Here is a 12,676-nt window from a genome sequence, read left to right as displayed (position 1 = left end):
AAAGAAAGAAATGGTTTTTCCTGCCTCTCCGAGGGCGTACTCTAGTTATGAAAAAATACAGGATCCTACCTCACTACTGGATACTCACATTCTGTGTTAAAAGCTGATTATAAGAGTTTCAAAGGATGCTTTACTCTGTGTGGCATTAAGAACTGTATCACAGCTCTGGCCGGTGTGGCTTAGTTTGATTTGGCATCATCTTGTGCACCAAAAGATTGCAGGTTCGATTCTGGTCAGAATACATGCCCAAGTTTTGGGTCTGATCCCCACGGGGGCATGTAGGACGCAGCCAATTGATCTGACTGATGTCTCTCTCTCTCTCTCTTTCTCTCTCTCTCTCTTCTTCCCTCACTCCCTCCTTCCCTCTCCCTTCCTCTCTCTCTAAAACAAAATCAATAAAAATTTCAAATGAACTGTATCACAATTAATGGCATTTAGAAAAAAATTAATATAAAATTGTTTTGCTGGCCACAAAGGTTTTTCACATCATTGCCAACTCTTCTATTTGGTTCTCTTGCTTTTTTCTACTCCCCTTTCAGCTGGATGCTATTGATTAGAACCAAGGAATTCTCCTGACTCAGTCCCTGCAAATTGATACTCTCATTTAATATCTCTGCTGGGCCCAGAGCTAGGCAACAAAGGCAACCATCCATTAAAATGATGTCCAAATGGGGTATTTCAGAATGTTCAATCATCTCAAACCTCGGGTTAGTTGTCCTTAGAAACAGATAACCTATTTCACAGCCCAAACTGGGATCATTAAGTATAAGCTTCTCTGCCTACCTCCCCTCCCACATACAGATCATGCTTTTCACATCAACCATTTCCTCCTCCAAAAATGTGAGAAGAAATTTTGCATGTTTTCCCAGTATTCCATTTGGTCTGCCACACAGATTTTGTGGTTTAGTAAGTATAATAACTTTTGTTCTTCAGCTGAAATTGAAAGTAATCTGAAGCAAAACAAAACTCCAATCTTCAAAAAAGATAAATAGCTTGCCTTAGTGAGGTGTTTTGGTAGCAAGAACCAGAGATTTATCTGGTATCCCTGGGAAAAGGGATATATATGGACTCAAACTGTAACCTAATAAACCCCAGAAACCAGTAGGGTCTGGCTAGTATTTAATGGAAAGAGAGATCTTTCACTCTGCTTACCTTTGCCTATCATATATCAATTCTCTTTCTTTGCCCATTGGCCAACATTCTCTAGTATAAATTCAAGAAAGAGAGACAATGTCACTGACTTAACTAGTTACTTTTGTCCCTATTGGACAGGGTCCTTCATAAAAAGCTATCATGGATTCTCTTTCCTATCCATACTCCTATCAGGGGCCATTCCTTCACACACAAAAAATCCCAACAACCAAGAGCTTCTTCTCTGAACTTTGAGCTTTAGAGAGAATAGTCTTGATTATAAGGGGCCAATGGGCAGAGCAGGCACAATGACTGTCCCAACTGTGAAGCCACTGGAAATGTCAGTGACAATCAGAGACAGTGTCCCATCTCCACATCACAAACAAAGGAGCCAGAGCTATGATATGCAGACAGAATGCCAGAAATCCTCAGTGTTCCCTCATTCCTCCTTATTTATTCGACATGGGTACAGAGTGAGACAAGACTATGCTCCAGTGTCTCAAAACATAGTTCACTGCCTTTCTCTCTGGTTTCTCTTCAAGACTGAGAGAGTATGGGACCAAGATGAAATTCCCAAGGTTCTTTTATCACTAAACTAGAGGCCCGATGCATGAACATTCGTGCAAGAATGGGCCTTCCTTTCCCTGGCTGCCAGCACCACCTTGGCTCCAGCCAGAGCCGCCTTTTTGCTCCAGCCTGGAGCTGCCTTTCTGCCTTCCCATGCTGCCCAGAGGCCCGGAGCGGCTGGAGGCAGAACGCCTGCATCATCGCCATGGCAAGTGTCCTGCCCCACCCCCCACTACTCGGTGCCTGTGTATGCAAATTAACCCATCATCTTTGTTGGGTTGATTTGCATACTCACTCCTGATTGGCTGCTGGGTGTCGTGAAGGTATGGTCAATTTACATCTTACTCTTTTCTTAGTTTAGATGTTCTTGATGCTCTTTTAGTACTTTGCAAATGGTCATCTCATGGGTTATTGTATTTCCCCAAATAAAGGTCAAAATTTTTCTTTGCCTTATCTTAACCATTGATACCTACAGAAATAAAGGCTCACAAGAAAAAGAAAAGAAAAAACAGAACCTACTGGAATTAGCAATCATGTTGTCCAACTTTCCCTAAATTAGAAAAGAAGATTCAAAGAAAAATGCGAAGTGAAATTTCTCCTTTCATTGTAAAAGTCTCCCATTTTTTCAGTGTAATCATGAAAACTAATCTGAATTAAATTGACTTGATAAAGTAATTTTTTGCAGGAATAACAGCTTTTATAGGCCTGTATTTCCTAAATTGTGTGGACCAGTCACAATCACTACAATGTTTGAAAACGTAGTTGCTGTTCTAAATTTCTGCAATAAGGGAATCTCTATTTTTGAATTCTGTAAGTTACACTGAAAATTTGCCTAAGCCTAATTTGCCTAAATATCAAGTCAGGATACACCTTAGCTGCAAAATATATATATTTTGAACTCTGGAAGACTATCAGTCTAAGTTTAAAAGCATTTGAAAAGTTTAATGTACCCATCAAGAGTACCAGAAATCATCAATTTAAGAGATGAATAATCCAAATGGCACTGTTTCACAACAGCTGTTATCTCCCAATAGCTACGAACATCACTCAGTCCTCACTGGTATGCCTGACCCTGTGCAGTGCATCAAACTGCTATATTCCAATTTAACAAGCAATGAGTCTACAATAATTTATTATTTTAAAATACATTTTTACATGTTGAAGGTTTTTATTAGATTAATTATAGCACCATTTACCAGTATTGATTTTTCTATATTATTGCATATTAAGATTTTCTTCTTGCTTTGCATACAATTTGATTTTAATATCATCCATAAAATAAACTGGCTTCGGGAGGGGAGGATAGTAACCTGAAATATCACGTTGCTGACATATTACTTATGCATAATAAGACCAGTCCATCAACCTTTTCTTAGTTCCTTTATTCCAGTTGCTTTGATTTGGCCACATTTTTGTAAGGAATCTCCATAAGAAATGGTCAGGAATTACTTATTCATAGCCAAGGTCATGGAGCATGGAACTCTTGTTTGTAAGCAGAGGTAGGCACCTGTGATGACATTTACTTAAGATTTGCTGACCTCTAGATGAATTCTGAAGACTTAAAATGTTAACTGGGAAAACAGGAAAGACTGTCTGTTTTTTGAAGGCAAGTGCTAACTATGAAACAAGAGAAAGGAAAAAAAAAAGGAAAGAAAGAAATATAACTCTAAAGTTGCCTCTTCTTAATCTCTATCTAATATCTCTTTTGTAGGATTTCAAGAGAGTTTACCTCATTCAGTTTTCACAGAACCATCATTTGTACTTTTGTTTTCCCGCTATCCCTCTACATGTAGTTTGCTGTTTTGGGGGTTCTTACATCTTTATTTCTTTACTTAACTGGTAGTAACATTTCTGAAATAATATTTGCATATTATTATTCTATTTCCAGTGCTTTTCATATGTTACTTTATTTGATCCTATCAACAATCCTGGTGGATGACATGGTTTAGTCATCAATGATGTTTTATAGGTGAAACAATTGATTCTCCTGAAGGCTAAATGAGTTTCTTAATATCACAAGCAGAACTAATAAGTGAGCTCAGAGGGAACAACATTGATTTCTTGCATAATGGATGCTCCTCCCTGGACCCAGCTAACTCAGACAGAAGAAAAAAAAATCCTGCATATGTAACTCTGAATGCTCTGGTAATCTCAGATAAATATAGATGTTCATTAACTTCAGTGTCCTTAGACAAGTTGAAGGAATGTGGTAAGAAAATTTCTAAGTGCTTACAGCCATGTTTCTTAAATTAGGGCTCCCTGCCATCAAAGCACAAGGATTAACATGAGACAACCTGTTTTAGTATTTATTTTCTTTTAACTTTTTGTTTTAACCTTTTAACCTTTCACTAGAATATCAAATTTTGTGTTCGCATATGTGTACATACACATTACATACATGTGAAACCAAAATTATTGCTTTCTTTTCCATGATATTCTTGAATTTTAAAAAATAAAAGTGCATAGAGAAGAACATTTTTTAAAAAAATTATGTATCCAGAATGCATCAGAATTGATCATTCATTGAGTTCATTGTGGAATGGTAATTTTTTGGTTAAAAAATATGGGTTTTTCTACTTATTGGTCCAGTAGGGAAAGAAGAAACTTTCCTCTACTCTCAAGGTTCTTTTGGCTGGTCTAATCATCAAATAAACAGGATAGATTGACAAGAGAAAATAACTAAATTTAATTACATACATGAGAGCGTCAGAGACAGAAAGGGAAATTGAGGTACATGTGGCATTCTGAGCTAAGGATGAGGTCATGCACCTTGAGGCAGAAGGTAATTGCTAGAAGAGCACATGTTCAGTATTTATTAGTTTACCCTCCCATATAAATAGGTTAAAAAGTCATTTCTGGTTTTAACTCTTATCATGTGCCAGGCTCCTAATTTAAATGATTCTAGTTAAGAGGGGAGCAGGAGTTACTCTTGAGCCCACAGGGTCTTAGTTGCCTTCAGTTCACAATAATTTGTGTAACACTGGGGCTCATCTTTGGGTGGCTCCTTTGACCCCTACAATAAATTTGTAACAAAATAGGAATTACCTTTTTTAAAACACATATTTTTATTGATTTCAGAGCAGAAGAGGGAGAGAGAGAGAGAGAGAGAGAGAGAGAGAGAGAGAGAGAGAGAGAGAAACATCAATGATGAGAGAGAATCATGGATCAGCTACCTCCTGCACATCCCACCACAGGCATGTGCCCTGACAGGGAATCTAACTGTGACTTCCTGGTCAATGCTCAACCACTGACTTACACCAGCCAGGCAAATAAGAATTATCTTGACTGATACTTTTAGGCTTAAGAGGGAGAAAGTACTGTTCTAACATTTTATAGATTACAAATTCAACATTAAACTATGACTTTTCTTCATTAAAGAAAAGAAATTGTGACAGAGCTTTTTAATTCATTGTTCCCTCTGAATAACTAACAGAGGTGGATACTCAGTCAGTAATTCCCAAAAAATAAAAAAATAAAGTAATGTGTTTATTACACAGGGGCAATAAAAAAGAAGGTAAGAAAGAAAGAAAGAAAGAAAAGAAAAAGAAAGAAAGAAAGAAGAAAGAAAGAAAGAAAGAAAGAAAGAAAGAAAGAAAGAAAGAAAGAAAGAAAGAAAGAAAGAAAGAAGGAAGGAAGGAAGGAAGGAAGGAAGGAAGGAAGGAAGGAAGGAAGGAAGGAAGGAAGGAAGGAAGAAAGAAGACACAGAGATAGATTTATAAAGCTGGGAGCTGGGTGGGACACCATCCTCTCTGATGGAGAGACAGGGACCCGTTTTTATTTATTTATCCCCAAATACCAGGAAGTATCACCAAAACTTAGGATCAGAGGAGCTTATTTGCATTCTTGTGTAGGCCCAAGCATTCCTGGTGCTTGACTGGATTTACATATCAAAACCCACTACAGTGGACACCTGGGCAAAGGTAAAAAGTCAGTACTGATAACACATCCAGTCTTTTTGGGGAAACATGGTCCCAGGGAATGGCTCTGCCTATCACCCGGAGTTCAGCTGACAATAATTAAAGAAATGCCCATGTGCCTTCCCAGGGGGCCCTCAACATAAGGCATGAACATAGTTGAGATTTTGTGAGAGTGAATACACCAGAACTTAAGATTTCTGGTTCATAGGCCTATCTTCATAAGAAATGACCACATGCTATCACCTGATAGCTTTCCACCCTAATACATACAATATGTTCAATAAGTATTTGTTGAATGAATGAATGAATGAATGAATGAATGGGAGGATCTCAGTAAGTCATGATTAATAGTATACTTCTACTACTTTATTGATACGGAATTTTTGGACTGGAACCCGGATTCTTTGTCCGCCAGAATCAAAGAATGAATCCACGGACAGAAAGTGGTATAGCAAAGGGGGAGATTTATTGAAGAATAAGTACACACTCCCAGGTGGGGAGAGGAAAAGAGTCCCACAGAATGGACTCCCAAGTAGGGAGGGAGAAAGAGTCCCACTGAGTTCCTTTTCCCTATGGCTTTTATAGGCTGCATATCCTGGTCCCTTGATCTCCCCTCCGACTGGTCACTCTTCCCTTAGGCTGGTTACTCCTGGGCTCAAAGGTTGAACCTCACATGAGACATGTGAGGTACATCCCCCACCTCCCCCTTCCCGCCCCTTTGGGTTTTCTTCCTCTCCTTCTGGATGAGGGGCTTCCTTCCCTTTATCTTGTAAATATAGATCTTTTGCTGTTTTCATCTCCCTCATTCTATGGAAATGTACCTGTTGCAGCTTTCCAGCTCCTCCATTCTATGGAAATATACCTTCTGCTGCTCTGCTGCTCTGTGCTTCCCCCATGGTCCCCTTAATTTCCAAAATTTCTGGAATTTCCTAAACCTGTCCTATCTTACCCCTAAAATTCCTGTTTCATTATTATCTTCATGTCTTTGCCAATAAAGAAAGAAACATTGTATACTACACTATATTTCCATAAATTTAAAGAACATTTTTAGAAATAATGAACACTGTGGAAATGAATAATGATCAGAGTCATATTTTAACTTCCTTAGCAAATTTTGGCCTAGATTGATGATAATGGAAAAATTTGGAATTCACTCAAAAAAAGGTCTAATAATAGAACAAGAAAAATGGGCTTGAAGTTTTATAAAAGTGAGGGGAGCCCTAGCCAGTTTGGCTCAGTGGATAGAGCGTCAGCCTGCGGACTGAAGGGTCCCAAGTTCGATTCTAGCCAAGGGCACATGCCTGGGTTGTAGGCTCGATCCTCAGTAGGGGGCGTGCAGGAGGCAACCGATCAATGATTCTCTCTCATCATTGATGTTTCTGTCTCTCTCTCCCTCTCTCTTCCTCTCTGAAGTCAATAAAGAAATATATTTTTAAAGTGATTATGATCACCTCATGTTTAATTACTAAACATTAGTGAACTACACTGCTAACATTGAGGACATGGCAGATTAGTTGTAAAAACAGGTATTGCAACTTCGATAGAAGCTTACCCAGAAAAGTAGTGCTTGACTACAGGTAACATCCATTTCTCTTAGAAAATTTTAGCAAGCATAAAATATAAAGAAACTTAGATAGACAACATACTTTTAAAGGTAAAAAATTGTAGGCATTCCCATTGATAGAGAATTTTTGGACAGGAACCCGGATTCTTTGTCCGCTGGAATCAAAGAATGAATCCATGGACAGAAAGTGGTATAGCAAAGGTGGAGATTTATTGAAGAACAAGTACAGACTCCCACATGGGGAGAGGGAAAAAGTCCCACAGAATGGACTCCCACATGTGGAGGGGGAAAGGGTCCCACTGAGTTCCTTTTCCCTATGGCTTATAAAGGCTGCAGATCCTGGTGCCTTGATATCCCCTCTGATTGGCCACTATTCCCTTAGACTGGTTACTATAGTAACTCCTAGGCTCAAAGGTTGAACCTCACATGTGTCCCAAGTAGATCCCAGGAAAGGATCTGGGTGTTTATCTAAGGTGTCCCTGGAGATAAACTTTAACCGTGCAGGTGTGGGACATTCAAGTAGTTGCTAGCGAAGAGACTGCTCTTACGCAAGCAGGACCAGAGTGGCAGGCTTAGGACCAAAAAGACCAAAGGCTTTAATTTTAAGTTTAAGCGTACACAAATTAATTCAATTAGCTGCCGGAGGAATTACACCACATGAAACATATGCAGTTGCAAATCACACAGCGTTTTATTACTCACACAAATTCCTGAGCGGCTGCGGGTACAAACTTAGTTAAGGATCCCTGTGGTGTTGTCCTCTGTGATCCAGCAGCTAGGCTGGTCTGGTCTAGGTGTAGGGGGCCTGCGTTCTTCTCCCAAGAGCTCAGTCAAGTCTCAATTGGGAATTACTGGACGTTCTTCTGTCATCTGGCAGGAAGAGAAGCGTGGAGTGGCATCGCCTGGCAGACCGACAAAGGGATGGGCCTTTGTAATGTCTCCACAAGACGAGCATATCCATTGGCTGGCAGAGGTCCATATTTAAGGCTTGTTCGTACCCATAGCAGCCCAGGTGGCTATCAATTATTTACATCAATGCACATATGTTAATCTTAAACACGGCCAGGGGGCTAAGGAGAGTACATCACTCAGGCAAGTGTTTATCTTGACACAAGTCACTCTGCGTCAGTTCAAGTCCTTATCTCTGGGGTGCACACACTTCAGGGCAGTGAGGAATGTATCTATATATATAAAAAGCCAGCAACCATAACGACTGGTTGCTATGATGCCCACTGTGGCCAGTGAACCAGCCGGATCAGGGGGTGGGGCCAGTGGGCCAACCACCCATGGCCTCTCTCCCACGCTGTTGGCCCCCAATTGGCCCCCTAACCCCAATCAGGGGTGGGCCCACCAGCCAATTGCCCACGGCCCCTCCCACCATCTCCTCCTCCCAACAGGCCCAGCCCCAATATGCCCCAATTGAGGCCAGGTCAGCCAGACCCCACCCGTGCATGAATTCATGCACTGGGCCTCTAGTCTTTAATATCAGACTCTTAAGTTTTAAGGGAAGTTAACTCAAACATTTTTAACTTTTCTCACATTCCATAAGCATTTTTAAACATTTCTATATTTTACTACAACAACATGGGACATGTGAGGTTCTCCCCCCCCCCCCCACCCCTCCTTCCTTTTTGTTTTTCTATTCCCTTTGGGATTTCTTCTTCTCCCTCTGAATGAAGGGCTTCCTTCTCTTTATTCTGTAAATATAAACCTTTTGCTGTTCCCAGCTTCCTCATTCTATGGAAATGTACCTGTTGCAGCTTTCCAGCTCCCCCATTCTATGGAAATATACCTTCTGCTTCTCTGTAGCCCTGTGCTTCCTTCATGGTCCCCCTAATTTCAAAAATTTCTAATATTTCCTAAACCTGTCCTATCTTACCCCTAAAATTCCTGTTTCACCATTAATGTCAGGAAAAAAATAATGCCTTCTATATTGATAGTAACATTCTATATTTAGGCTTTGTTATATTGTTATTTTCCATTTGAATAACACAAAAAATACAGCAATTCCAAAGAATTAACCAAAAAAAAATTTGGAATAACAAGAGTTCAGTAAAGTAAGTGTTTACAAGGTAAAACATTCAAGACTCAGTAGTGAAAAAAAATTAAAGTAAAAACATTATATGATCACCTCAATAGATTCAGAAAATGCAGTTAATAAAATTTAGAATCACTCATTTTTAAAAGCTCTCTAGAAATAAAAAGGAAAATCTATAACCTACAGCTAAAAACTTACAAAAAACATTATATTTAATGGTAAAACATTGAAAATGTTTCCTTCATCATCAGGAGCAAACTTTGTTGCCACCACTTCTATTTACCATTGAATAGATGTTTTAGCAGTACAAGGGGTGACAAAAAAAAACAAAAAACCCTTCATAACTTGCAGATTACATGACTGTGTTCATTCAAATTTCAAAAGAATAAACAGATATATTGTTAGAATTAATGAGTTAAAATTTTACTCATAGTATCAACTTTTAGTTAAAATAAAATTTTAAAATGTAAGAAACTTTCTGAAAAATCAAAAGACAAAATTACATATTGAAAGACACAGTGCATATTCAGAAAAATTACCTATAATAACCAAACTAAAACATATCTTACAAAAACTACTGGACTTCAAAGAAAAAGAAACCTTTTTAAGCCTCTAGGCAAAAAGAGGAGGTTTTTTATAAAGGAAAAAAGCTCAGCATGTCATTAGAGCTTTGGATAGTAATTCTTTATTCCAGAAGAAAATGAAATAGTATTTTGATGACACTCAAAAAATAAAATGTGAGCCAAAAATGTTGTATTTAGCCAAATTGATTTTCAAGCATAAAGGCCCAGAAACAAACGATTATCAACACCCAAAACTCAGAAACTTGTAACCTTGGGCATTCCTGAAGAATTTATGAGAATTAACTTCAGATAGTCAAAATGACTGAGAGATGTGGACATAAGGACTGGTAGAGAGTTTAAGATTTAATGATATTTAGAAGAGAGACTGCATATTATGTATAGTAGAAATACTATTGTATGATGTAAACACAATAGTGCTAAAAAATGAAAGTAGAATAGGAAGCACATATGATATGTAGAATAAGAAAAAAAAGAAAAGTAGAATAAACATACTGTTTGTTTTATAGTATTGCCTGGGATAAACAGGACAACACTGCAAATTAGATACTGGAGAGAGGTACAAAGGAGATAAAGAATCCTATATAATAAAGAGGTAATATGCAAATTGACCCTCACACCCTCACAAGATGGCTGCCTACAACCAGGCTGGCAGAGGGGGGTGATTAGTGAGGGACGACCGAACAACTGAACAAGCAGGCTGCGTGGGGTGACCAGGCCAGCAGGGGGGTTAGTGAGGGACGACCAAACAACTGAACAAGCAGGCTGTGTGGGGTGACCAGGCCTGCAGGGGCAGGGTGCAGTTGGAGGTGACCAGGCCAGCAGAGTGGGGCAGTTAAGGGCGACCAGGCCTGCAGAGGGGGAAAGTTGGGGGTGACCAGGTTGGTGAGGGGGCAGAAAGGGGTGACCAGGCTGGCAGGGGGGGGCAGTTAGAAGCAACGAGGCCGGCAGGGAGTGGGCAGTTGGGGCAACCTGGCCGGCAGGGGAGGCAGTTAGGGGCAATCAGGCTGGCACACAGAGGCAGTGAGGGGTGATCAGGCTGGCGGGGGGGTGGGGGACAGTTAGGGGCTACCAGGCAGGCAGGCAGGTGAGCAATTAGGAGCCAGCAGTCCAGGTTTGTGAGAGGGCTGTCTGACTGCCAGAATCGGGCCTAAACCAGCAGTCAGACATCCCCCAAGGGGTCCCGGATTGGAGAAGGTGCAGGCTGGGCTGAGGGGACACCCCCCCAATGCACGAATTTCATGCACAGGGCCTCTAGTATTACATAAAGATATTTGTTATACCATTAGAATACAATTGCAAAGTTTCTTAAATTAAAACAACAACCACACAATTAACATTAAGAAGCAGAAACACTCCAAAACAAACCAAAAAGACCAGAGAATGAGAAACATTTCATATAAAATACTTGTATATTAGGTATAGTATAATAGTGTGCAACTTTTTTGTAAGATAGTTGAAAGAGGTTCACAAATACATACAAAATTAAAAATAAAATAATAAAAGTGAAACTGTAATTTTTAAATTATTTTAAATATAAGGGGAGGGAAGGAAAAACAGAGAGAGTACAGGATAGATGCTGGTTTCTTGAAATATATTTTTTGTAGATTTAACTTCTGGAACTATGTAAATATTTTAAATAATTCTAAATTAAAATTAAATTTTAAAATATTATCTTTAAAAATAGGAAAAAAATCTAAAATAAGTCAAAATACAAGTTTTAATCACAGTTTTATATTTCACTGAGAGTTTATTTTATATTTGCTAGCAACTCAAAATATGAACTTGAAGTTTACAAAAATAAAAAAATAAGGTTTAATAGCTGGGCTCCAAATAAAAATTGTTGGTTCTTGACTTTTTCCTCCAAAACACAAGAAAACACAAGAAACAAACACAAAAACTCAAAACACAAACACAAAAACACAAACACAAAAACAAACACAAAAACACAAAACACAAATGCACAAACAAACACAAGGAAACAAATCTTAAGTAAAATGAATTCATTCAAGGGACTGTAACCCATTATCTTTTCTTTTTCATTTCTCTAGGAAAATAAAGGAAAGTCTGGAGTGTTTCCCTGTTAAATTGAATAACTTGATTCACACGCTGGCACAAATGACAGCCATAAGCCCTGCCAAGTCTATTTCACAGAACTTTCCCCAGGAATCCTGTATGCTGAGTGCAACCAGGTCAATTCAAAGAGCGACAATTTTAAGATTCAGCAATAGGACTAGTCCTGTAAGTCTCAAGTCTATCATCTTGACTTAAATATCATTTGCCTTCACCTCAGACTCCCCTTCACTATGCTACACATCCTTCCTTAAACCATGATTTTTTGCTTTTACTATGCAAATGAAAAATCAGTTACATTTTGAGCGGAAGTGCCACTAAAGAGGATGTTCTAAGGACAAATCATAACAACCAGAGCTATTAGAAGAGAACCATCAAAGAGAACAGATCCTGCCCGTGGTATAATATGAAACAAGAGCTGATTGAAGTGTCTGCAAGAAGAGCAGAGATTGGGCGTCTGTTCCCAGCACATTAGATTATTATTATACACAGTGTTTATATGTAATTTTGCCATTACAAATTGCATCTCTTAACTTTTGTGATGATTTTTTTATGCACAAAGATTCCTGCTTTGTTTAGTGACATGAAATCAGATTTAGAAGGTATCCCAGGTTGATATTGCTGTCTTCTGATTTTTGTCTGTTTATTTTTTGCAGCTGTATCTAATCCAGGTGACACACAATAACAACAAAACAAGCCTGACAGAAAAATCATTTGAACAGTTTGCAAAACTTCACAGCCAACTTCAGAAGCAGTTTGCATCACTGACTCTACCAGAGTAAGGCACTGTCTTCCACAGTGTGTG

General features: G+C 38.9%; 1 protein-coding gene across 2 annotated transcripts in view; it reads left to right on the top strand.

Annotated features, from left to right (window-relative positions):
• PIK3C2G (phosphatidylinositol-4-phosphate 3-kinase catalytic subunit type 2 gamma) overlaps nt 1-12,676 on the top strand; it is a 262,489-nt gene that overhangs the window by 197,924 nt on the left and 51,889 nt on the right. For both annotated transcript variants that reach the window (XM_054719240.1, XM_008140463.3), the window contains 2 exons: nt 11,850-12,039; nt 12,528-12,649. In XM_054719240.1, the coding sequence (XP_054575215.1) occupies nt 11,850-12,039; nt 12,528-12,649 (312 nt within the window). The remainder of the gene's footprint in view (nt 1-11,849; nt 12,040-12,527; nt 12,650-12,676) is intronic.

This window comes from Eptesicus fuscus, chromosome 7 (assembly GCF_027574615.1).
Source record: "Eptesicus fuscus isolate TK198812 chromosome 7, DD_ASM_mEF_20220401, whole genome shotgun sequence".
Taxonomy (NCBI): domain Eukaryota; kingdom Metazoa; phylum Chordata; class Mammalia; order Chiroptera; family Vespertilionidae; genus Eptesicus; species Eptesicus fuscus.
Note: the sequence above shows the minus strand (reverse complement) of the source record. Positions and strands in the feature narration are given on the sequence as shown.